Source organism: Coturnix japonica, unplaced genomic scaffold (assembly GCF_054131305.1).
Source record: "Coturnix japonica strain WE unplaced genomic scaffold, WE-NBRP24 Scf039, whole genome shotgun sequence".
Classification (NCBI taxonomy): Eukaryota; Metazoa; Chordata; class Aves; order Galliformes; family Phasianidae; genus Coturnix; species Coturnix japonica.
In genome coordinates this window covers 3,199,335-3,225,952 of record NW_028188942.1, presented here as the reverse complement: position 1 = coordinate 3,225,952, position 26,618 = coordinate 3,199,335, and the positions used below count along the sequence as shown (strand labels likewise).

General features: G+C 45.9%; 1 protein-coding gene and 1 long non-coding RNA gene across 3 annotated transcripts in view; one reads left to right on the top strand and one right to left on the bottom strand.

Moving 5' to 3' along the window:
- LOC146753250 (uncharacterized) overlaps positions 1-26,618 on the bottom strand; it is a 235,405-nt gene that overhangs the window by 72,166 nt on the left and 136,621 nt on the right. The window lies entirely within an intron of this gene.
- Positions 21,235-26,066, top strand: LOC146753260 (uncharacterized). 2 transcript variants are annotated; one of them, XM_085530891.1, is made up of 3 exons: positions 21,235-23,256; positions 23,604-24,167; positions 24,496-26,066. In XM_085530891.1, the coding sequence occupies exon 3, from the start codon at positions 24,511-24,513 to the stop codon at positions 25,822-25,824; it is 1,314 nt and encodes a 437-aa protein (XP_085387017.1). In that variant the 5' UTR covers positions 21,235-23,256; positions 23,604-24,167; positions 24,496-24,510; the 3' UTR covers positions 25,825-26,066. The 2 variants fall into 2 exon arrangements, with proteins under 2 accessions (XP_085387017.1, XP_085387018.1); XM_085530892.1 differs by having other exon boundaries at positions 21,235-24,167; positions 24,496-24,561; positions 24,653-26,066.

Here is a 26,618-nt window from a genome sequence, read left to right as displayed (position 1 = left end):
CTATAGGAAATGCAGATGTTTGTTTTGCAAATACAGCTCCTTCTTCCCCCCCATTATGCATGTATGTCATATGGCCCATTTTATATGTTTGCTATTTGCTTGCTGTTGTTCTCCATAGGTGGACCCATTTACAGTGAACTTTTTCATCAATAAATATTTCTATTGAGCAGACTTAAGATCTGGAATTATTTCAGGGTTTTTTTTAGTGTACGAAATACAGGTTTGGAAATAAGCTCTCTCAAAATGGGAGGGAAGAAAACGGAGGAAAGGATTTAATCTGTAGTGGAAAAGTGCATCACGAATGGTTGTCAGTGGACATTTTCAAGGCTGTAGGAAAAGGAGGACGTTAAAGCAGAGAGTAGAGTTTCAAATCTTGCAGAATTAACTGTGTAGCAAAATCAGTGCTTCAGGAAGAGGGAGCTTTCAGAACCTGTCTTTAATTTTCACATGGGAGCTTTTCTTGCAGGATGCGATGAGGGCTGGCGTGTCTCTTGGAATGTATACGGATAGCAAACTCGGTGTCTATGGGCTCCAATTTCCCCAAAAGAATTTAAATAAACCTTTCTCAAGCCAATCCGAGCTAACAGTACAGTAAGAAAATGTGCTCTGTGTCTATATGGAGCTTGGAAAAAATGGAATTTTTCTCTGATGTGTCAGGCAAAGCTGGCTTCAGTGAGTGTGCATATGTGAGATTTTGCTTCAAGAACTGGAAAAGACTGAGGCTTGACTGCAGGCAGTAGGCAAACCCTTTTCAGTTTGTTTTAAGCATATGATGTGTGTAGGTCTGAAGGATATTAAGTTGATAAGAATTTTACGGCAATGGGGTGCCTGGTGAGTTCTGGGTTCTAGCTGCAGAAAGAGCTGTATTGTGAATGCAATCCCAGTTTTACAGCAGAGGCTCCATGAGATCAAGCCAAAAGGAATGTCCTCACCAGAAGCCAATTAAAGCCTGTTGTAACGAGGAGATCCAAAGATATTATATTAATCTGTAAAGTATGGTAACTAATGGAGCAACTTGAAGATAATATGCTGTGGCCATGGGAATTAGGGTAGCCAAATCCTCTACATCAATGCCATCAACATACACCAAGAGAGGTTCTAAAATTCACCTGCCTCTGCTGTAGGTTACCGACTCAGAGGAAGCAATGAAAACTTGGATCCCAGTAATTTCCAGCACAGTTTTTCAGACCATTGAAGTACTATTATTCCTACTCGAGGAGGTTTGTGGACAAAAGCACCAAATCCCATCCCCAAACACAGTAATTGTATTTTGAGTGCCTCCTTCAGTCTCTTATCAATCCCTTTGCCTTCATAAGGGGTGTGCATTTCTTGATCCTGAAAGATGCAGTGTCTCCTAAAGCACTGCCCAGCTGTGCCAGGCAGTGGGAAAGGTGAGAACTGTTGTTTTGAAATGTAAAATCACCCTATTCATAATGCATGAAAGGACCTGTGCCACCGCACAGTGTTTCAGTCCTCCTGCAGCTCTGGAAAATTGGACAACTTCATAGTCTTTTATGAAAATATAATGTATCTTTGCTGCCTTTTGAGTAGTAAATTATGAATTTGAAAGTGACAAATATTAGCAAGCTGCCTTTATTGCTAACAAAACCAAAAGAGAAAAGGAGTCTGCAGAGCCTTTGGCAGAATGTTTAATAACTTTTGTGATTACTGTTTCCCAGAGGTGATGTGTATAATATGTACTTTTCCTCTTTCATTTTATCAAAACACTTATGCTGGAGACCACTGCTGTGTCTCTGCATTCCCGAACTTCTTTGTCAATTAGGGGTTATAGAGGTTTGAGCAAGCACAGTAAAAGCAAAGCTGTGAAGGCTTCAGCATCCTTTAAAAGAGAGTTGCACTACTTCAGCTTGGCCCAAAATTATGTAAATAAGCAGTAAGGTGCTGAAAGTCTGCAGTAGTAGAGCAGCTGTGACAGAAACATTTTGCAGATGGATAGTGAATAATAGTAGATCATGCCAAAACAGACTCCATCTTCGGGGTATTCAGGTAGAAGAAAATTCATTTTCGCTGATGGCTTTGGTATCTTGACATAGAGACATTCATAGGATTTTATATACAAATTGATTGTTGAATAAAATTTCAAGAGATAGCATTCTTAACTTCAAGTATAAAAGCAATATTTTTGGACTTAGCACACAGAGTGCAGTTGTAGTTGATGTGAAGGAAGAACAGAGGATGGGCAGCAGCATGTGTGCTCCTGGGACAAGCACTCAAGGAGCTCGCCAAGGCTGTGGTTCTCAAGTCAGTGATAACAGGATGAGGTTGCAAGATACATTTAGGATGATATCATGCAAACAAGGAACATTTCTTTTGAATGAAAACACCAGAGCTGGAGTGAAAGCTGAGTTCCCACTGAACTAAGGAATGGGTCCCACAGCTTCTAGACTGAATTACATCTATTTCTTTGCATCTGTTTTTGTAAATGCAGAAAGAACTGCTCAGAATGGTTTAACATCAAGGAACCAATGCTGCAGACTGTTATCCATGCTTGGATGAATGCTGGTCAAGGATGCGGATCAAATCACCAGCAACCATCTACTCTGCAAGGCCAAAGCCAACCATAAAGAACAGCTGCGCTATGGAGAAAAGGAGGAGTTTTCATCCTTTCATCAAGCTATCAGTTACAGAACACAAATGCAATTAAAGTAAGTATTAAAAGAGTGATCCTAACTTTTGGCATTGGTAAATAGCTCAGCTAAAGCAGTGCACATTTGCTGTTATTACGTAGGTTTGCCGCGAGGTGGGTTCTAGACAGCATCTGGATCCAAAACTGGTTGGTTCCTTGTAACAAAGCTCAAGCTACAGTCAGACAAACGTATTGAAACCTAGTATGAGCTTTGCTGCCTGCAGTTTGGGGTGGGCTGTCTCCAGTTTCACTTCTCTTTAATATATGGAAAAGTATTCAAACTCTGAGTGTTGCTTTGAGGGTAATCTTCACCATTCCTAAAGACATCTCAAGTGCATTGAAGCACCTACACTTCCTGGTCTCCAGCTTGCTCCCTCTTTACTCTCATCCTGGCTTCTCTCCAGTCATGGCTTTGTACTGCACTTCATAGCACCTCCGAGTGAGAAAATGTATTCTAGCTTCCATCCTAAATCTGACTTCATCACCCTTTTTTTCCCCCTAAACTTCAGTTTTTTTCTGTTTTGGTTCTTGGGTTCCCTTAAACATATAGGAAGATAAGTGGAACATGTTGTCAGTCTAAATGTTTTCTGCTCTTGGGTAGTAAGGTGATACAGTTTTGCCCACTGACAACTTGTCTTATTGGTAACCTCATAGTTTGTGTAATCAGAAAGCATAGTATTAGCTTCACAGACTCAAAGCAGAGAACAGATGCCTGAGAAAGGGAGGTGGAAAGTCACTTGAACTGTTTTTATTACCGGCTGTAGAAAGCCCAGGAAGGTTCCAAATTTGGAGATGGGAAGTAAGACATGATGCTATTTTTATTTGCCTGCTGTCCTGAGAATAGAACAACCAGTGGAATGATGCCCCAAAGTCATTTCTGGTACAGATGTACTTATGTTGTTAAGATCTACTAAAAGCCTGGATTTTCAGTGCTTAAGTTCAATTGAAAATATGCCTAGGGACTCAAACTGCACAGACTTGCTGAGAAGTTTGTTTTGAGGGAACTTCTTCGTGGGATGCTCTCTCATGGAGCAACCCCCAAAATATCTCATAATTTTAGGGCAAGGAATTGCTCTAAGTCATCACAGAAGTTCTTCGGCAGCACAGTTTGGTGCTGGTGATAAAATACATGTAGCTTTTTCATCTTGAAATATTTGGTATTTTAAAAAAGAAGACAGTGTTATTTACTTCCCCCTTTGTCCCCCCCAATGGATGATGTTGCTTATGTGCTGTTGGCAGATGGGATGTGGATCATTTTAATTAGATTTTATTGGACTGTTATACGGCCCATAATTGTGATCATTACTCATTTTCACTGTGGTTCAGACAGATCCTCTATTTAGACATGATGATATTTTGATGAGACAAGCCCCATGTAACTTGTTATGTTCGGGGCCAGTAGCCAAAGCAGTGGAATTGGGTGTTTTCACACCATAAAAATTAGAGTAGATTAATAAAGGACGTAATGGTCAATTTGTGTTTCTAATTGTGCTCAGACTGCGTATGCTATGAGCAGAGTGTCTCCTTGGGCTGCTGGGTTCTGCTGCAGGCTTTTGCAGCCAAAGGAAGGGAGATGTGGCAAGGGGACAGGGGTTAGAAGCAAGGTCTGAGCTGCGAATGGATCCATGATCCAACAGATGCTTTTGTGAGGCTGTGTCCTTTTCTCTGATAGGACTGTATGCTTACCTCCACCCCATGGTCTCCTTATTGCTTGGTGATCAGAATCAGCTTTCGTCTCCTGGCTATCCAGAAGCACAACTGGCATTTTGGATGTAATACTTCTGGAGTATGGAGCTGCCTCTCCTTTTGTGCCCTGAGGAACGCTGGTCATACATTGGCAGGGATCATGGTTCAAGGATGTTGGAAGAAAGATGTAGGTTTTGACATCTTCTGACCTCAACTACACTGTGTTTGCAGATGTTTGTGTTGGAGAGTTGAAAGTATTGGGGACTGTGGGCTTTGGGGTGCAATATTAGCAGCAGCTGATGCACAGATGTTAACTGAACTGCAAATATCTCCATCCCAGTAACAAAATGGTGAATATAGTTCAGTAAAGCAATCAGCCACCTCCCTCCAGCTGCCTGGTTTGTGAGTAGAGCCCTTCTCTACTTTTACTTTATCTGTCTCCTCCTCCTTTTAAACAGGGGATGAAACAAAGCAGAATATTCCAACAAATGGATACAGCTGACTTATAGATCACTTTATTAGCCATTATGCTCTTGTTTATGGTCAATGATTGTCTTACGCTTGAAAAATAAGTAGTGCTCCAAATAAAATGCTTCCTGTGAAGAATCAGTTAGAAACTCAGTCGCTTCGTTCTGCCTAGTGGTAAATATTCTAATTTATTAATAAAATGCCTTTTTTTTCCTTCTTGGAATTGGATGAGCTCACCCTAGAACACTGTTTTTCTCTTTCATTTTGTACTAATAGACTCCAAATCAATGTTACTGTATAGGATGAGAGAACCTTTCCTAACAAGAGAATAATAGTCACTAAATTCTGGTGTGAATTTTCACAGAATGAAAGCGTACTAAAATGGATGAAACATCATGTTTCATTTTCTCATGCTGATTTTTCAAGTGAATAATTGCGAGCCATGATTAATGTCACCCCAGAAATCTGGCATGCTTATTTGTGAACATATTAATGAGTCTAGTTTTATTATTATTCAACCAACTCTAATGCCTCAGTGTGAGCCTTACATTTCCCAGTGTTTCTATCCTTATCCTTACAGAACTTTTTTTCTTCTCATTGGTTTTGCAATCCAGATTTTAAAGGCAGTAACTTTTGGCTTTTCAGGACGTTTAACAGTCCCCTTTGTGCTGATGGTGCTATGGCAGAAACTGCTTTCCTTGTGCCATTTAATCTTAATGTATATATGTGGGATAGGCAAAATAATTACACTAAGAGCGCTGGATGAATCTTTTATTTGGTTCTTAAATGCTCAGATAAAGAACATTACTCATTAAAACTGAATCTGTTGGGTGGAAAATTCATGCACATTTTCGCTGCAAACCAACCAGGAAGCCTTTCCGAGTTGAATGTTTTAGGGGAGTGAAACATGCATTGGTTTTGCCCTTTGGTGTGTATACAGTTTGAATAGACAGTGATGTTTTTGTTCTCTTATCTCAAATACATGTTGGGAATCAGAAAGGTAGAGCAAAGGGGAACAAAGGTGATGTAAAAATACAAAATAATTAGTCACACTCTATGGAGATGCGAACTTTGGATTCTTCAGCTTGGAAAAGGAATCTCTGCTGTGATAGAAGTGAATAAAAGCCTGAGCTGCCAGGAGGAAACATGTAGGGAGAACCTGATCATTGCGTTTCTCACAAGAGAAAATGAAAGACATCATAATGATTTATCAGGTTGCAAATTTAATATAAACAAAAGATGATACTTTTTCATATGACATATGGTTATATTAAGGAGCTGTTTGCCATGCAGTAATGGGAGATGGAAGTTTGCCTGGGTTCCGGTATCCTGATACATGGGAATAATGTTACCACTAGATACTGAATATGTTGTTACGTATCTTGCTAAGGCTGCTTGACTTGCTCCTACTTTTTGTTTTTCCCAGGCTGGCTGCTGGTTGGAGGAAGGTCACAGAATCAGATGGGCTTTTAGCTGCCCCATTTCTGTCATTAATTGTAATGATTTCAGGAGGGATGTGAAAAGGATCCCCCAAGGCCTGACATCTCATTGATTTCCCCATCAGTGTACCAAAGGGTCCAAGAAGCTTGGAGGTTAACACCTTTAGGACTGCACTTGCTGCCACCTGGATGAGTTCGTTCCAGCAAAGCCCCGCTGAGGTCTTTGAGAAATACTTGCATGCAAGTCGCTGCAAAATCTGAGTTCATTTCTGCATTGCCAAGGATGAAAAGGGGAGCATGTCTCAGAATGGCAGAGAGGAAGGTAAGGAAGAGGGGACTGTCAGCAGCAAGAAAAGTCCTGCTTTACCTACCGAGAACAAATCGGACTAGGAAATATCTGGCAGAGTTCACAATAATTCAGACATTGTCCCAGACCTTAATTGCTGGCACAGGCAACCGTGTCCCTGGTAGGAGGGAGGTGGATCATGTCTGTGTGCTCCATCTGCTGCCTGCAGAGACGGGAACATTCCAGGCCAGGTGTTGCTGAGCATTGCTCTTGTGTAGCAGCAAGATAAGTTTAATTAAAGGGCTAATTATTCCCATTCTGGAACGGACCTATTCGTTGTACTTGCAATTGCTTTCTAACTCTCTTCCTCTGGTGTTCATGAATTATACATTTATCTTCCATTGTCACATTACTGACTTGTTTTGCTTAAGTCTTTGGTGTGTGTGAAAATTGGAAACAAAGGGAATTGGCGAGACTTGAGTTTAGGTGATACTTCATTGTAATGACATTTGTCAGCACAAAAAGGCACTTCATGCTGGCTTTCTAACTTTCTTGTGCAATAGGTATTTTACAGTTGTGGTAACGAAGGGCTCCTATCAGTGGGGAATTGGACTCAGATGTTTGTGTTCTGCTACAACTGTTAAGAGCATCAGGCAAAACTTTTCTTCCAGTTCAACAAGGAGTAACCCACTGATGTCCAAAGAGCTGCTGGATTTACTTCAGGAAGGCAGTCCACTGGAATATGTCTGATTTGAAGTGTTATTCTTTTACATTCAGTTTAAAGTCTTTAATGTAACCTATGCTTGCTTTCTTTGGCTCCGCGGGTCATGCAGAGCTTTGAATCTTTGCACTACTAGTAGCAGATGATAGTTTTCTCTGCCAAAATGTTACAGACTTGCTCATTAAGATGCTGTGTTCTTGTGGGTTACCTTCCTTTTGACCTTTTTGGACCTTACTCAAAAACAGCCAGTCTGGGTAAAACATTGGTTTAGAGCCATACCTTCCTCCTCACTCTTTGGAAACCTGCTGTCCTTTTGTAGGGTCCACAGAAAGGATGGTCATAGATCACCCTGTTGACAGTGCAGAGCTATTTGTTGGAAACAGGAGTAATTCAAGTCAAATCTATTCTGAAAAATGAGCAGCTTAATTGCATTTTCACTCTTCTCTTTTCTACCATACAGTGAGGACTTTGGTTTCTGCACGTCCTGGAGGACTGGAAAGAGAGAGGGAATCTTCCTGTGCCTAGTTTTGTACCTATGACATCTTACATTAAACATAAATGACTACTTTTATCTAGAGCAGGAATTTTATTTCATGTCTTTTTAGGCCTTTTGTCAGTTAAAGCTTTGAACCAGGTCAAACCTACATGTGAGATTTTTCTCCCTCCACGTAGCCAAACTTCAAAAGACATGTTACTCACCCCATTTTAGTGTTCAAGGCTTGCATTAATTAACCACGAAAGGCATCTTCCATTCCTTTTCCTTTCTTTCTTTTCCCTGGAAGCAGTTTTTATCTTAATCATGGAGCCAGGAGAACCATCACTAGGATGGATAAGGATATACACACAGTGTCGGTAACCTGAATATAATCTCTGAATATTCCATGACTCTGTAATGTCTGTCATGCTGGGATTGAGCCCTGGTGCTGATGAACTGCCTGGGGCACTGTGTTGCAAATGCATTCTTTCACAAGATAAAGCAAAGCTGAGAAAACCATATAATGAATTCCAGTCATGTAACATTATGGACTAAGCAGAAGTGCCACTCCTTTACTAGGATAGTTGTAAGAAGACATTTTTGAAACCACATAGCTCAAATGATAGCAGCCACCAGCCAAAACCCCAAAATATTTCTGCATATGAAACAGGCGCATGTGGAATACATGGAAAAGCTACGGACTGGTTTATAAACTATATTTGTAGAAAGACCATGAAATTGGAAAGTGATAGCATTGCAAAATATACTGCGAATATAGTTTTGTCAGAAAAACTAGAGGGAGGATTTGGATCTGAGTGTTGATCAGAAGAGCCACAGTGTGGGCAATTCTGCACAGCAATCTCTTCTCATATTTAATGCCATGGAAGGGAACAAGGGACATTCAGTGTCCTTTGTGAACAGACAGGATCTGCTCATTGACTCCGCTGTTTGTCCTTTTCCCCTTACACAAGAGGAAAACTTGCAAGTACCCAAATTTTTTGCTAACTACTGAGGACAAAAGGGGATAAAAATAATCTGCAATCTCTTGAAACCTATGCAAGCTATCTAGGATATACAGCACTGTGACAGGGCATAACTAAGCTCTGAGATCTCCTATCTAAGTTTTCAATGTAAATACGTCTAACATGCATCCCATAAGTACAATTGAAGGCTGGAGAGAGATAAAACCCCAAACCACAATTAAACATTTTTGCACCACGGGAAGACTGGAAGATGTAAAATGGTGGCAGTGGGGCTCAGACTTGGCAGTATTTATGTGAGGAGACATTGATTTGTTTCAGCTTGTGTTTTGAAAATATGGTGTTTCAGCAGAGGTTTATTGTTGATGCATTTGTTGTGAAACCAAAGAAAACGTACATGAAGTTCTTGTCAAAACCATCATGGGAAGGAAAAGGGCAGCCAAAAGTGGAGGAATGGGCGTTCAGGGGCTTGTCAGAGAAGTCAGATGTATTTGAATGTATGGGTCCGAGAGAATCCACCCAAAGGTGAATTTCAGACCCGTGGGTTTGAAGGAACAAGGTGAGAATCTGAAAAATCAGCATGGGTTTATGAAGGGCAAATCATGCTTGAGCAGCACAGCTGCCTTTGGTTAAGAAATAACTGTATGGGTATAGCACAGGACAAAGCGGCCCATCTTATTTATGGAACTAAAACCATAGCCTAGTGCTGGCAACAGTATGGAGCAGCAGGTGGGATCAGAGGGCCCTTCCAACCATCATTTCCTAGATTTTGTGGGTTGCTGAGCTGAAGCAAACGAGGAGCTGTGAAAACATTTGTATGACTTGGTATGGTACTCAGCTATTCAGTGCCATGAGGAGCTATTAGCTTTGGGAAGAGTTCTAGTATATACATTTCTGTAAGAAGAGAGGTTTGTTCCAAACGTTCATAGGAAAAACCAACCTTCTTTAATAGAATGCGGTCAGAGAAAGAGTTTATAATCAGGAAAGAAACCTGGCCTGTCATGGGTCAGCAAGGACCAAAAGCTAGGAACCCAGATTATTTATATTACCAGTGTCTTAAAATAATTTAAACTTCAGTCAGTTTCCAAAGCTTCCAAAAACATTAATCCACAACAATGTAGAACTCAGAGATCTCCAGCTTTCATTTCCACAGCCTGTGCCACTCAGGCTGAGCTGGGTGCAGAGAGGCCAGGGTGTGAGCAGGATGGATAAATGCTGCCCTTATCCACGCATCAGATCCTGCATGTAGAAATCCTTTGTATTCGTTATTCATGAATGCAATATGGCATGAGGATCCATGATCTTTATGGACAATGAATTCTGAACTCCCTGGGAGAGGAGAATATTTGCCTGTAGAAACCCGAGTCCAAGAACTGAACGTGCCCAGCTGGGGAAAGCACACACAGAAATAGTCTCTTGTTTCTGGCTGCAGCTCATACAGGCAGATCGCTTATTTACCTCATCTAAATATTTGACCTTTATGCTTTTTGGAAATTGTATTTTTTTTTCTTTTTCTTCTTAATTATGTGGAAGGAGCACCTCCTTTCAGTGCTCTGATGGACTTCTCTATAAATAGCCCCTCACATCCCAGAACTTCACAATGAAACCTGCAGCAAAGTCAGCATCCTGAGGACTTTTTAAGCCTGAGATGGGAACCACGTGGAGTTTAATCATTAATCACCAGCCTTTAATTAACAGCTCTGGGCTTTGAACAAAAGGTGCTTGCTGCAAGGCTGCTGAGGGGCCCTGAGCTCTTCTGTGCGCTTTCATTTGAGGGACCCAGTGGCATTCCTAAAGGGGGCTGTTGGAGTAACCTTCTCCTTGTGGGAAGGGGTCACGCTTCCCAAGAAGAGCAGATGTTTGTGGCCCAATCTCCATTTTCACAACTGCCCTGCTGGCAGGCTGGAGGTCTGAGATGGCTCAGTGCAGGGATGCTACCAGTTCCCTAAGCCCTACTTTGCTCTGGAAAGGACTTGAGCATCTCCAGAGCCTTGTTGCCTCCATCAGGTGAGGTGGGCTTTAACCAAAGGAAAGAGGAAAGTTGCTCCAGGCTTGGAAAATTTTATAGGGGAGTGTTCAAAATTGAGCACTTGGGAGAGAAAGAAAACATTGCTATAAAAGTTGACTCAGCCAATATTTTCTACATTCTTCCTGCTGTGATTGAAGATATTTGTTTTTAATATAGGTTTCTCCCATTTGTAGTCTGGCTTTCCTGTAGTATAAACTAAAGGGCAGATCCTCAGCTGATATAAATTGGCTCCACTGAAGTTAATGGAGCCATGCTGGTTTGTACCAGCTGAGGGATCTGGCTTGTGCTGCAGTGCTCCATACCCCCATTATCCTGCCATGATTACGATACTAATTCAGTAAAATGGCTTCGCAGTGTAATAAAACCAACCCAGAGCATGGAAGATGAAAGGACTCCCTTCTCCATTTGACCTGGTATTTTTCAACAGAATGTTTTCCCTTATTTTCTCTTTTGTTAGGAAATGCTCTAAACTTTTTTCTTGCTTTCTTGCTTTTTGGCTTCAGCACGAAGGCTGTGTGTGTGCAGAAAGCATGTGGCACATGCAGTGGTGTGATGGGTCAGGGCACAGTGAGCCTCGTGCAAGGGAACGAATTGGTTCTTCAAAGGGCAGGGCTGATCCTGCAGAGCAGCTAAAGCCCTGAGCTAACCTTGACTCCTGAAAAATGGGAGTTATCATACTCCAGGGCAGAGCATTGATCATTTTACTCATTCTCTGCCCTGTGTAGTTTTTCTTGATCTGCCTGTGGTGGAAGACGCAGCCCAAGAAGCTCAATAAAGCTGCATCCACTTCTGTCACAGGGGAAAAAGACATGTTGGTGGCTTTCCTCCTTGTGATCAGCTCTTCAGCCATAGCAAAAAGGTGAGCAGTGGGGAGCAGGACGAGCTGTGCTATCTGGTTGCTTGGAGCTGTTGAAAACCGAAGGGAATAAAGAGACACAGAGATCTGAATAAAGGCAGACAGATGCATGGCTGGATCCCTAGGATGAAATGTTTTGTTTGCCACAGCGCAGCTGAACTGCACAGAGGTTTTGTTCTGAACCAGGAGGGAGTTTCACAGGGATGTTGCTAAATGGAGGCAGTAAATTTAACTTTAAAGGGCCGTGAATGGAGGCTTTTGGCTAAAAGCTGAAGTGCTGTTACTTTTTACTGGGCCTGTTTAACTCCACTTGGAACAGGACAGTGTGTTTGACTTATAAGGCTCCTGGAAGGCTTGGCCTGTGTGTCCTGCTCCTGGCAGAGTAGCAACGAGCCATAAAGGTGAGTGTGTGCCAGCCTGGCCCTTCTGTGCTAAAGGAAATACAAACAGATCTCACCTGTGGCTTAGGGAGAGCTGTGGGTGTAAGTGCTGGGAGCAGGGCTGTGCCATGGCAGCACAGTTTTAACTGTCAGAATAGCTAAAGGGTTCAAAGGCAGTCAAAATGTCCAATGTCCAGAATTGGCAGGTTTGCTTGAATCCTGCTCCCAGACCTGTGCTAATCCTCTAATATCATTGTAATAATCCTGATTCAAAGAAGGGTTTTCTTACCAGCTCATCATTTCAAAACAGTCTGAGCCTTCTTGTAGTATTATCCAATTTAAAACTGTTTAAACCTTCTGCTTCTTTTAGGGAAAAACATGTGTTTTGCACCAAAGTCTGCTCAGAAGCAGCAAAACCTCTCATGCTCATATCTACTAGTGTCTCGTTGCAAGCAATTTTAAAACATGCCCTGTGTTTGGATTGTGTTTGAGACTCGGTTATTTGTTGTGGGTTTAGCAGACTGCAATCACCCACTTAAGGTGGAACTTGGCCACCTTCATTCCTTTCCTCCCAGTGCTAAGGAAGCATCCAAAATTCTTGTATTTGGCACAGGTTGGCAGTGGATGCTGTCCCAGACTGAGAGGACCATTCCTCATGTTGTGTGGTTGTGGTCTGAGTGTCTTGGCAGTGGGAAGCTCTGTTTACCAAGAAAGATGGACCCAAGCTGCCTGGCTGAGGGGACAGGAGCATGCACACAGGCCTTACCTGTGGGGTAAGTGCACCCTTTTCTTGCATTAATTGGAGAAAAGAATTAATGATCTGGAAAGCTCTGCAGAACACAGGTGTCTGTGTCCTTAACCAAGCATTGGTGGCCAAGTGATGGCTGTGCAGAGCCCAAGGAGCCTCTGTGCCCCCAGTGATTGAGCACTGTTCCTGAGAAGGGGAGGCAGAGCTGGAGCAGTGGGTGCGGGCAGCCATCACTAGACCTAATCAGGCAAGGAAAAGCTTTGGAGCATATGGACCCCAATGTGTGGTCCAAGTACAACAGCTTGGTGAGTGTCCTGCAGGGAGACTTTTACTAGCGCTGCAACAATAATTCATCACTGCCTGAAGGCTTGATGGGTCTGGTACTCCTTGTCTTAATTGACCTCGGCTGGAGACCTGCGTTTCAGTCCAGCTTAGTCACAAAGGACTTGGTCTGTACCTGTGCCTTAAAGAGGATATTTATCAGAAAAATCATATGATTAATGGAACTGAGTGATGTTCGCTTGAGAGTGGATGGGAATTGAATTAACAGAGTAGGGATTTTGGCAGGTGTGAAGTGCTGAGACCGATGATGTCTGGGGGACAGAGCACCCCAAGCCCCACTGTTGTGCAGCCATAGGCTGGGAGCTCAGGGTGGGGGGCTGTGAGAAACACAGTGCCAGAGTCTGGGCTTGTATGTGGGTAACACATGGTGTGCAGCTTGTTAAGCCCTCACACCACAGTGCCCAAATTGCCATTGCTGCCAGCCCTCTCAGAAAGGGCAAGGATAAAAAGGAAGCTGATACCCCCAAGTAAATGGTGATGGAGGGGGAAGAACAAGTGAAGAAATAATCAGAAAACTCCCAAAGCTTACTTTCTTGCCTGCTTCTTTTTCCCCACTCTTCTTTCTTTTTCCCTCCATGTCAACACCAAACAAGACAGGACTAAAATTAATGGGGAAAGTAGCAATTAGCAAATTAAGTTAGCGGTGTGTTGCAGTGTGCCATGGCTGCCAGGTGTGAGGGGCTCTTGCAGTATATTTATTAATGGCTGTCAGAAAAGTGACACTTTGATGAATGAAGCTGGGTAATCGGCACCCTCCAACAGCGAGCACTGAGAGGCCTCAACATGCTAAACTGCAAAATCAAACCTTTTTTAACCCCCATACAAAAATACAACAACAGAAATCGCTGCAAGAGGAGTGTGTTTTTCCATCAGGGGCTGGAATTCATGTTCTCCCCTAAATACCTCCTTTCTGTAACTTGCTGGGAGGAGTTGTCAGCATGGAAGGTTTTCCCTTTCCTTCAAATATGGGCCTCAAGAGTTTATAAATGCAGGCAGCTTAAAAGTATGTTTTGTTTTGGGTATATATGGCAACCCTATTAAAGGCAAGGGTCCTGTGCTCGTGCTTTTTGGCCTTTGCCCTTTAAACATGATGGTATCAGTAATCTACAGACTGAGATGGTGTGTTAGGTATCGTTTTCTCTTGACTGGTGGTCAGCACTTCTCCTCATTAGTGCCACTGATGTGTGATGTCCAGGAGCCCACGCTGCCTACAGGAAGAGAGAAAATGCAACAATATGTAAGGTTAAATGTGTCTGATGAAACTTCACCTGCAGCACTGTTGCATACTGAAGTTTCCACTCTTGATAACCTCAGCTGTGGGCATCTCCCTTCTGATGAATATGTGTGTGCTGTGGGACATCAGCTGCCATGCTCCCAAGTGAGCGTGGCTATATGGTATAATGGCAGGGTGCATTGCTGGTCACTTGGTGAATGGGAATTCAGAATTACTGGCCAACGAGATGTGAGTTTAGAAGTTCTCTTCAGGAAAAAAAGACCACAACAGAACTGTACTGAAGTTGTTGAGGAGATCAGCCCAGCTGCTGGGATAGCATCTGGATTAAAGATTGCTCTGCAAAATGCTGCACTATGTGAAATATTTCTTCCAAGTTTTCAGGCTTTGCATTGCACGCCGGAGGTAAGTTCTGTGCACTGCTTTGATAGCTCAGCACAGGGTTGCTCAAATCCCCCAATTCCATAGAGAAATTGAATACCTTTCTACAAAATCTTGGTTCTGGGTTTGGCCAGCTAAAAGGACTGTGTAAGTTTTGATTAAAAACATGAGAATCAATGTAAGTCATATCCCAGGCATTCATCTGGTCTTCTAGTTTGAAATGAAGCTGAGTGATCTGTGTGGAGTTACTTGCCAGGATCTGTGGGCTTGTTAAGTTTGAATTGGCACTTGTAGCAGATCTGAAATTATTCTCTTATGCTTTAATAATTGTATTTAGTTTCCTAATTTGGCCGCTGAGTTTATCAGAAGATAATTGAACTTTTAAAAACATAATCTGATCGGGCTGTAGGAAATACTTTAAAATAAACTTCTTCTGAGACTTTCATCTGTTTTCACGCCCTCTCTCACAAAAGCAGCCTGTCTGCAGGGCTCCAACCTGCTGAGGTGCGTGTTCCTAAACCAGGCAGTTCTTGAGCAGAACCGGGTTGCTCCCTGTATGCAAAGGAAGCCAGCAGCTCCCTGCCAAGGCAAACTCTGGCTGCATGGACTGCTCCTGGGTGCAGCCACCTGCCTGCATGCTCTGCCTGGGTGCAAAAATCCCCTTGTAAATGATTCCAGGGAGCAAGAGAAATGGCTCTCAAGTCACTTCAGTTTTTTGATACAACTAAAATTGTTACTTAAAGGTCAGAGTATTGTTTTCTTGTGCACTGAGAAGGGGATCAGTTGCCTTGCATGGAGCTGTGGGCTCAGTTCTCCTGGGCAGTTTGGGTTCCTTGCGAGCTGTGGTTTCAAGTGATGTGAGCTTTCCTGCCTTCTGCTGTTGGCTTCCGTCGAACAGGCATGTTTTCCCTTTTTGGTGAGACTTAACCCAATTCCTGAAGTTCTTATAAGCAGTTCCTGAGTTTTGGGGGTAATGGAGTGTGGTTCTCCAGTTTCAGTGATAGCATGTAGAAGTTTATGGGCCCACTGCAGGCCTGTAAACTCAGGTTTTCCAGGTCCTACATTAGCACATTAACTACTGGGCTGTTTTTCCTGCTCACCTACCTGACTTCCTTCCTGTTTTAAAAAGGATTTGCTGCTTTTCATGTTCTCCATTTTATGAATTTGCAAAGACTTCTGTCATTGTATAAGCATGCACCAAACAGTTTATTTTCACTTACTTCAGTGCTTATGGTTTATATTTACTTCCCATTGACTTGCTCAGGACTCAGCCCAGGGAAGACCTCTGACTTTCCTCTTCGTCTATGACATGGCTGGGAGGCTCCCAGCCCAGCAAGCAATCACTGCACCAAAGCTCAAGGAGTAAGCAAATATGAATGATTGTCCAGGCTGAGCTTGTCTTGGTTTCTAAAGGGGAAACACTGCTTGAAGTTCCCTCTGTGAGTGCCAGGAGGGTGAAATCACCCACTGCTCACTGTGGCTCTGCTGCACAAATGGTCTCTGGGCACCTGCAGTGCTGCCCCTCACAGCTCTGTCCATCCCCTCCATATAGACACGAAGGTTTGTCCATGACTTGTTCCACCTGCACAAGCTATTTTCTGATTCCTTGTCACTGTCAGCTCAGTAGCGCTGTCATTTTCCAGATACGTGGTGTGTAATTAATGAGAATGTCGTTTCCAGATTGTTTCAAAAACTAGATTGAGCATCTGAGAAATTATTTCACTCAGTGCCTTAAGATAGCTCGTTCATTCAGAAAGCTATCTTGGCTGCTTGATTTGAGGGGAGTTGTGGAGGGAAGCAGCTGTGCTTATATTATTAAGGACTGCCAGCCTTGAACTCTTCGTGCAGATGCAAAGCATGGGTTCACATGCTGCCAACCAGGCAGCTGGGTGACAGGGCAGGGGAGGGATGTGCCCAAATTGCATCAGCCCTGGCCATGACAGCCTCACGTCTGTGTGTTGTGAGGATGGTCTCCTTGTGGTGGTCTCTGGGGGCAGCAGTTGCATGCTGCAGGGCTGGAGGGATAGGAGGACACATTGTAAGTTGGCTTTGTCCGCTCGCTGCCCCTGGGGGCTCACCAGGCTGGGCAGAGATGTTGGCCGGGATATAAGTATTTTATTAGATCTATTATTTCTTTCATGGGGGCAATAAGTCTGCTTTATGTGAGACCTCGAGTGACTCTGTATGGAGCACAGAGATTGGTTTTCGCCACCTTTGCTCCCCAGGACATTGCTGTCCAAAGCACTGGAAGACTGTGCCCAGGTGCAGGCTCCAGTGATGCATGGCATATAGCCATGGCAAGGGCATCTCCCTTGGGTTCTTACTAAGAGCTGTGTTTGGGGCTCATTTAGGGTTATTCTCTGCCATTTTTCTCCTGAGCAAACATCTCCAACTGTCTCCACTGAGGCTTATATTGCTCTATACTTTAATTTTATTTTGCTGTTTGTAAAATGAGGGGTGAAGGGAAGGACTTTGTCAGCAAATGCTTCTTTGCCTGCTTCCTGCCTCAGTGGGTTAAAGCAGCATTCCCCCAGCTGATAATGCCTTCAGGCATTCCAGCAATGCTTTGCTATGAGCTCTGCAATGCCCCTCATGTCCTACAGGCTGGCCAAGGCTTTGCCTCCGTGTGCTGGGGAGGGTTTGCGTTTCTACGTTTTATATGTTTAATTTTTATATATTTGAAAGTAATTATTGGAAAACAATGAAGTGATTGCTTCCATCAATTTTCTGTGGTTATTTTATTCCCAATAATCTTCAGGTGCCTCTTGAATGGGTGAGATTTGCACAGAGCTAAGCGTGTGCATGTGTCCGTGTCTTCTGTGATATATGGAGCTCTGGTGCTGCAGCTGCCGTTAGTGTTAATGGGCTAAAAACCCCCCACATCAAGCTGAGAATACACTCCTGCTAATTGTGTACCAGCAGTCCCCTGAGACCTCTGTGAGAATGATGCATCCGAGGATAGGCGCTTCCAATGGTAGGTTGCTTTGGGATAAATAAATAAGGGGCTAAAGTTAGATACTGGGTCAGTGCCAGCATTATAACACAGGGAAATCGGCTAACGGCCATGCCAACCTTTATCCTCTTGGTCCTGGCCTGGTCCACTGCTGCACGGTACCATCTTCTGAGCCATACATCACTACTCAGCCTCACCTTGATGTATGATGCCCATAGATCCTTATAGCGGGAGTGCACTCTGATGTATTGCGCCAATACATCATGGACAGGGATCGCCCAGGTGATGTATTAGTGTCCTGAGAATGTATTACTCAAACGCTGGTATTGTTCAGGGATAAAGCCAAGCCAAGGAGTGGATTCAATTTAATTACAGCGCAGATGATAGTCCAGAGCCAGCAGCACTTTGATGCTGAGATGCTGGCACCCTGTGGAAATATGAGTTGCGACTCTGGTGCTGTTGAGTCACATCGCAGTGTGCCATGAGAGGAGGTGCCGTATTTTAAGGGAATGGTCATTTTTCAGAGAAATATAGGAGGACCATTTCAAGAACTCCATGGAGAGCAATGTGGCTGCGTGTAAGAACTCCTGAGCAGCAGAGGAGGGACGTGGTGGTGCAGGTGAGACACGGGGACCTTTCTGGAAGGCTCTGAATCCAACCTGCTTGCAAATATTTCTGTTGTTTTTGGCAGAATGACATGATGAGAAATTTGGAGAGATGATTCTGTAGTTTCCTTGGATTGTCTTATATAGATGCCATAAAAAAAAAACACCTGGAGAAAAAACACTCAGGCCATTAAAAGCAGCCCTGATTATTAAGGGTGGGAAAACCACCTAATGATGCAGTCAAAAAAAGATGGAGAGCCAGGAGGAGCAAGATGGCAGCAGTATTTGGCTCATGTTCATCGTTCTATATCTATAAATGAGTGCATTTTCTAACAAAGGTAAATATAGTTTTGCCGATGAGACGCTTTCAGCACAAACAGATGAAGTGACTTGTGCAAGGTCACATAGTGAGCTGGTGGCAGGGCCTGGAAGAGAATCCAACTGATCTGACTCAGTTCTCCTCCGACATCCCTAAGTTTGGATGCAGAATGGAGAAGGCTTAGTCTGCTGCACAGGAACAGTGGATGCTCCCAAGAAAGTGAGTTCCTTGCAGAGCTCCTCAGTTGTCCTTCCCTGCCATAGCCATACCTGCAGGTAAAGCAGCACAAATAGTTTTCTGTTAGTTGGCTGCTTAAAATACAAGAGAGAGGCAGTATTATTCAGGAATTCATACTCCTTCTTGCAGCTCCTGAGCTTTCTGAATTTGGAGAAGAGCATGTGGTGATTCTGAGTGTGTTCACAGAATCACAGAATGGGCTGGGGTTGAAAAGGCCCAAAATGCTCATCTAGTTTTAACCCCCCTGCTATGTGCAGGGTCGCCAAGCACCAGACCAGGCTGCCCAGAGCCACATCCAGCCTGGCCTTGATTGCCACAACCTCCTTGGGTTCCTTCAGGGCTCATCCTTATCGTGCTCCAGGACACACACCAATGTCCCTATCTATGTGTGACCTAGGAAGCTGTTGAGTCCTCCTCTGTTGTGTGGCCTCCTCCTGTGACTGGTTCATCACCACTTGTCAGCAGAGCCTGTGGTTCACAGTCATCCCTATTGCCCTGTGATAACCATAGTAAACATTTCTATAAATAGAATTTTCTCCTGTCCAAGTCATCTTGCTTACTCAGCTGTTTTATTTTTAATAGAAAGGCATGTTGATGCTAAGCAGATTTTTTTTTTCTTCTTCTTCAAATCCCTATTAAACATAAAAAGATGCTGTGTCTGAATAAAAAGAAAAGGTGCCCCTTAGATATTTTTAAAGCTTCCAAAAATAGTCTCAAGTCTGTGACAAAGATTATTGAGTGGGAATATTGCGGACAGTGGTTCTGCAATGGAGACAGTCATGGCTCCATGCGCTTTTGGCTGGGAGCTACAAGGAGGGAGACTCGTAGGACAAAGACCTCAAAAGGAATGAGTTTACTGAGGGGCTGCTCTTTAGATGGTGAAACCACAGCACTGCACATGTAGTTCTGCTGGTGATCTCATGTCTCTTTTCCCTTCTGGGTTTGCAACTGCCCTTTGAGGCTGGCATCTCATAGCTGGAATTCAGTCTTTGCTGGAGACCTGCAGCCCCACTGCGAGAAGCACCGCTGTGCAGTACAGGGGTGACAAGGGAAGGCAGTGAGTTCTCTGTCTGGAATTTCTGAGTATAAAGGCAGAAGGAAAAGGGACTGCTGATTTTTGCCTTGTAAGCACAATTGATGTTTGACTTGAAAAAAAGTATAACTTGGGTTATTGTTTCTGCCGCTGCACCCTCCGGTCAGAGCACTGCCATATAAGCAGTTGGTTCAGAGCAAGAGGGGAGGCAGAAACTTGGAGGGGAAAGAAGCACATGGGAGTGGAGCTGTCCCAGCAGGGTTCCCAATGCTTTCTTTCTCTCCCATCGTGAAGGCTTTTGTTTCCTTACTTGTGGCAAATGCCAAATCTACCGCTTGTGCTTTAATGCCTGGTGAGAGGGGAGAGGTCTCCAGAGAAACCATGAAAATGGGGAAAGATAAACTGGTGATTATTGAAATGACAAAATATTGCATTGGTGAATGCTGAATGGCTTATATGGAGAAGAGAGCGTTGCAGAATGGAGGGAGCTCTTCTATTGTTTGCACTTAGGAAAAAAAAATAAAGGGATAGTTAATATTCGCCTGCATTGATCACACAGTGAGTAGTTTGCTGTGCCAAAGCAGCCTGCATCAGTGCTCAGGGTTAGTGCTTATTGCAGGTGAACTGCCCATGCAAATGGTGGGTAGTTTGGAGGAGCACAGGTAGTTTTCATCTTGTATGGGCAGACACGAAGGTTGGTTCTGGTGGGCTTTGTTGGCCCTCAAAGCAGAAAAGGAACAAAATGGGACTGAGCAGTGGATAAGGATTTGAGGCTCAGTTCTTATTTCTCCTGTAAATACCCTGTATCCCCTCAATAAAACTGATTTATGGCTTTTAGCCATGGTTCCTCACCTGTAAAATTGGGATAAATACTTCCTTTGTGCCCCATTTATTTACATGGTCATCTCTTCCTATCTAACACCGCGCTTGGTGCAGCGGGGCCTCGTTCCTTTCTCAGCACTCCATGCGGAATTTATATTGCAGCGATCCTTGTAACTATCAGCAAAAGAAAATTACTGCAGACAGGCCTGAGGTGCCGGTGCTTCAGCTCTGCTCTGATAGTGCTGCTGGCTGTGGTTTGGTGGATGTCCCCTGCCCGTGGCTCTCAGCCTGTACCCACAGCTGTCAGTGTGAATGACAGATTAACAAATGCACAGTGGCTTTGTTCCTCACTGTGCTGCCCCAGTGCCACGCTAGGTCTGCAGTGCAGAGGGATGCATGGCATTGTCTCACCCACTAACACTCTGTCTGGCAACTGGCAAAAGCAATGCTTTTCACCCGTTGCAATGGGTGTGCAGTAGAAAATGAAGACCGTAGGGATGTGAGGGTCTTGTTTAATTTGTTTTATTTCTTAATCCAAGAGTAAGAGAATGCAAAACTTCCAAGCTGAAAGGCTTTATGCTCTGCTTGCTCCAGGAGATATTAGTGAGGGATCAGCTGGGTTCACCAGACTCCACAAGGTACCTTTGTTTATGGATGAGGCCGTGCAGTTGGGGATCAGAGGTTGTGCATAGCTGCTGTAGAGCACGCTGGGCTGCGAAAAGTTGGGCACCAGAGATTAATTTCTTGGTTTCTTAGAGCCAAGGTTTAATAGCAGACCTGGGGAGGACAGTGATTGAGCTCACAACCAGCAGAACCTATAGTTCAGGTCAAGTGAAAGGAAGGAGCTAAGGGACTCAGCATGCTGCTTGCAGGAGGAATTCTAATGGCTTCATGGTATGGGGTCTGCACAAGGCATACAGGAGCTAGTGCCCGGGCTGCCCCATGAAGCCTGCACAGCCCCGACCCCCTGCTCACTGCCCTGCTCACAGCTGGGCATGGCAAGAATAAATCTGGAAGGGAACAAGAAGAGATGGCGGCAGCAGCATCTCATGCTGAGTCCAGCCTGCCCAAGGAGTCCCCCACCATCAGATCTCTCCGTGCCTCCGCGCATGGGGAACAGAGGGGACTCACACAGTGTGTAACACCGAAAGTACAAGTTTAATGCCGTGCCACAAACCCTATATACTAGTACACGTGACCACCCCTATCAGATACCCATGACCTCCCTGACTCCACCCCTGGTGCACGCAGGTACCACCTACCCAATACGCAACATCTCCCTTCTCAGAGAAATAGAGGGTCCCATATGCAGACTGGACCTGGGCCATCAGGAAGTCTGCTGCCTTCCTGGCATCGGGTCAGGGACATAACGAGGAAACTCCCAAAGCTGCTTAGGTCCACTGATTATTTTGCACTATTCATAGTTCAGGTGAGCAGTGATGAAATTCCTTAGAGAAGCCTACAAACTATGAAAAGAGATTTGAGGAGTTTAGGCCATTTAGTTCAAAGAGTGGGAGCTCAAGTGACTGTTTGTTCTATACCTTCAGGGCCAGTGAGGGACGTGGAGCAGTCTTGGAAAGCACAAGCAATGAATAATTGGATCAGAGGCTGGTTTTGAGCCAGAAACTTTGGGTTCTTTGATCACAGGGCAGTTTACTTGGCCACTGGCCTGTTATCCATGAATGGAATCCAGCTATCTCAAATGGGGAAACGAATCCTTGCACAGAAGACAGCAGGGCTTATCGAAAGAGCTTTAAACTAGCTATGATGGGGGAGGGGACAAAACAGGGCTCACCAGGGATGAGCCTAGGGGAATGCTGCTTGAGCTGGGAGTGAGGCAGATGCCGCAGCTGAAGTGCGTCTACACCAATGCATACAGCTTGGCTAACAAGCAGGAGGAGCTGGAAGCAACTGTGCATCTGGCAAACCATGACCTAGTTGCTATTACTGATCCATGGTGGTACCACTGCCATGACTAGTGTGCTGTGATGGATGGTTACAAGCTCTTCAGAAGGGATAGATGAGGAAGAAAGAGTGGTGGTGTGGCCCTTTATATTAGAGTTTTGATGTTATAGAGCTTGGGTTTCAGAATGATAAAGACGAGTGCATGTGGGTAAGGATCAGGGGGAAGGCCTGTAGGGGTGACATCTTGCTGAAGGTCTGTTATAGACCACCTTATCAGGATGAATCGATGGGTGAGGCGTTCTATGAGCATCTCACTATAGTCACACGATAGCCAGCACTCATTTGCTTGAAAGACTTCAACTTCCCTGATATATGCTGGTGCATATATATATATATATATATATATAATATAAGAAAGATCAGAGGAAGCAGTCCAAGAGGTTTCTAGATTGTATGGAAGATAGCTTCCTTACGCAGCTGGTACAAGAGCCTAGCAGGGACAGCAGTGATGCAGACACTCGCTGAGGTCACAACCGTTGCCGGGTGGGAGCGTTTGTGCCACAGCTGGTGAGCAGAGCTGGTGCTCTGGTGTCTGCACGCAGACTGAGCTCTGGGCCCTCCCTTGGAGCTGATCACCCTGTGAGAGCCCGTCTGAAGCAGCAGTGTGGCGTGTGCGTGATCTGGTCACAGCTTGGGCTGAGCAGGCCCAGCAGGTGAGCTGGGTTTGGTGCTGGGTGGCTGCCGGGAGGTGTCTCAGCAGAAAAGCTGTGCTGGGGAGGAGTTCCCAGCTCCAGCGGTGCCCCTCAGCACGGCTGTTTGCAGAAATGGGTTCTTGTTGAGATTCCATCCCGTGTTACGGTGAGGATGATGAAATGTCATTCCTCCCCTGGAAAACTGCTGCCGGGACCCCAGCTTCATGTCAGACATGACAAAGGAAGGAGAGCGAGGCCTTCCCCGAGAGCAACTTGTGCCTCACTGCCCCACAGATGGCTGGGTGCAGAAGAAAGCTGGGAAAATGCTTCTTCCTGACAGTTTTTCACTTGTCGCAACTTTCTGCAAGGTTCCTGTCCAAAAGGAGATTTTTGGGGTTCGAGGCAGTCTTAGGAAGAGTGAAGCCAGCTCTTTCCAAGAGCAGGGCACATTCCTGTGGAGAGATCCCCGGGAGCTTCAGCTTCCTCTGAGATTTCACCAGCCATGTCTCAGCCAGGAGATGACTGCTATTTCTATTTCTGCTCTGTGAGTGGAAAGGTATGGCTGGGTTTCTTTGTTTGGTTCTTCTTCCTTTGTCTCACTTTTAAGGGAAGGGACGGAGTGGGAGGAGCCCTACTGGTCCTTTGTGCCCTCAATAAGCGGTGGGGTTCTGTGCTCACTGCTGACAGCCTGGGCTAATGGCAGGAACGTGGCTCAGGCTGTTTTCCTTTAGTGATAAATAATGTCTCAGCACTCTGATATCCCATCTCTGGCACCATCTAGAACCTCTCAGCAAACTGTGGCTGCACGTTCCCTCCAATGTTTCTTCCTTTCTCTCTACAGAAGCAGCCAGCAGGCTGCCAGTGATCCAGCGTCGCCTTTCAGAGCCCAGAGGGACGTGATAGGGACGGCCCGTCCTTACTGCCAGGCAAAAGTGAGTGTCCTCAGCCCTCTGTCATGAAGTGTGGAGGGATTTGACTGTTACTTCTGGGCGGGGGCAGTGCTGCAGGGGATGTCCTGTGTGCCCCGGTGGCGCAGTGGCAGGAATGCCGCTTTGCAACACGAGGGCCCGGGTTCGAATCCCCCTGGGACTGTTCTCACAGTGTGTTCTTGGGGTCTTAATCCCTGGGCTTGACAGTTACCTTTGCCGTCCTGATCTGTAAAGGGAACCCAACGTCCACCAGAGATCTCTTGGTACTGGTTGAACATGATATGGGAGAGCTGGCATTGAGCCTTTGGCATTTTCTTGCTTTTCCCAGCAGTGGTGACAAGCTCGGATGTGCTGGAGGACATCACGGGCAATCCGGGTTTGCTCTCTTGGATCAATGGTGAGTTTGGGAGCTGCAGAACCCACAGGTGTGCGTTTGCACAGAGTGTGTGTGAGAAGTCCCCCAAACGGTGATCATCCTGCATTTTCAGATGTGGCAAGAGCTGCTGAGTTCCCCCACAAGAAGCCCAGCAGCCCTGCCCCAGGACATTTCATCGCTGAGCTCCCTGACAACCCCTGGGAAAGCACAGAGCTCAGCATGGAGGCACAGGCTGCCAGCAGGATCCCCAGCGACCCCTTCTGGGGGCTTCCACCATCCCCTGGGTTCCTGTCTGAGCTGCAGTGTGGGTTGTCACAGTTTCAGTCTGTCGTGCCACCAGCGAGTGCCCAGCTCAGTCCGCTGCCAACCACACTGGCTGTCACCACACCTCCCTCAGCCCAACCCACACAGCCCATCAAGGAGGTGCAGCCAAGGCAGCCCCAGGTGCTTCATGCTCCCTTGCCACCGTCACCAGGCTCTACTATCTGCTGCGTGGCAGATAAGAAAAAGAGGGGCAGCACCAAGCGGGCCAAACACCCTGCGCCTGCTGGCACCCCCGAGAAAGGGGAGAGTTCCCAGAAGGAGCAGCCCACCAGCAGCGCTCCAACCAAGAAAAGGAAGCTGCTGCCGTGCAAGGAAAGGAAAGAAAGAAAAGGCTGTAAACGCCCTCCTCGAGTGAAGCTGCCTGGGACCAGCACAGGAGGCAGCAGCAGCAGGCAAAAGGGCACTGCCAGCGAGCTGCACGTGCACCTGTGTGAATCCATCCAGGCCGTGCACCCGCTGGGGCAGAGAGTGACTGCGGTGGGGCCGGTGCGCCAGCCACCCTCTGTGCAGCCCCAACCCACACCCAGTGCCGGCCCTGCTGCCCTCCAGCTCCAAGACACAGGCCCAGACAAGGCAGTGCCGGCACCTGCAGGCAGCACGGCGCGAAAGGAGGATGCAGCCAAGAAGACAGTGCAGAGCTGCCTGCGCCCATCACCACGGAGGAGCTCATTCCTGCAGAGGGACCCACTGCCACAGCTGCATCAGCAGCAGCCTCGGCCACAGCGCCCCGTGGACTTTGTGCCCTGCGTGGGGCCCCGGGTGGGTGGCCGTGCGGTACCCAGAGTGCTGGAAGAGTCGCTGCCCATCACAGCCGAGCAGCGGCTCGAGCGGGAGAGCATGAAGAGGCTGGCCCAGGAGGAGCGGCAGCGGGCGGCCCAGCAGATGAAGATCGGCCCCGTGCAGTTCCTGGTGCAGCGGGAGGTAGACATGGCCATAGCTGACATGTACGGCTACCTGTAACCCTGAGCTCCTCGCCGGCCCCGCAGCACCAGGCAGCAGCAGCAGCATTCCACGGGCACCAGCAGCAGCCCCATCCCTCCCCTCCAGAAAAGAGCCATCCTCCAAAGCCATCATTGCAGTGGGATGGGACACTGTCTGGGCACTCAATTGTTGTGGGATAGCAGTTTTAGGAATAGCGTTGTTTCTGTTACTCATTGTTTTCTATGATTTGTCATTAAATGCTTTGTGTTCCCTTTGCCATATCTCTCTGCCTGCAGTCATTTGTGCCATGTCACAGCCCCCCAGCTCCCATGGAGGGGAGAGGCAGGAGCAGCCGGGCCTGCTGTGCAGTGTACAGACAGCCATAAAGATACCGCACATGGCATCGTGGCTCCTCTGCCTTGTTTGGGGCCAGGCAGTTTTGTCCTCACTCAGCCAAGCCTGGACACCCAGAGCAGCATTTTCTGGCTGGTGGCCAGTCACAAGTGGTGTCCCCAAGGGCTCAGCTCCCATTGAACACCTTGATCAGGGATCTCGGCCAGGGCATTGAGTGCACCTTCAATAAGTTCACGGACAGCACCGAGCTGGGAGGGCGTGCTGATCTGCTGGAGGGGAGAAAGGTGCTGCAGACGGAGCTGGAGAGACTGCGTTGATTCCATGGTTGGGCTGCAGTTGGACTGCAGGACCTCGAAACTATTTTCCAACCTGAGCCATTCTAGGATTCCATGATCCCATGTGCATTCCAAGTCCATTCCATAACCAGACCCTACCTCATATCTAGCCAATTTCCCAAAATCCCATCCCATATCCATCGC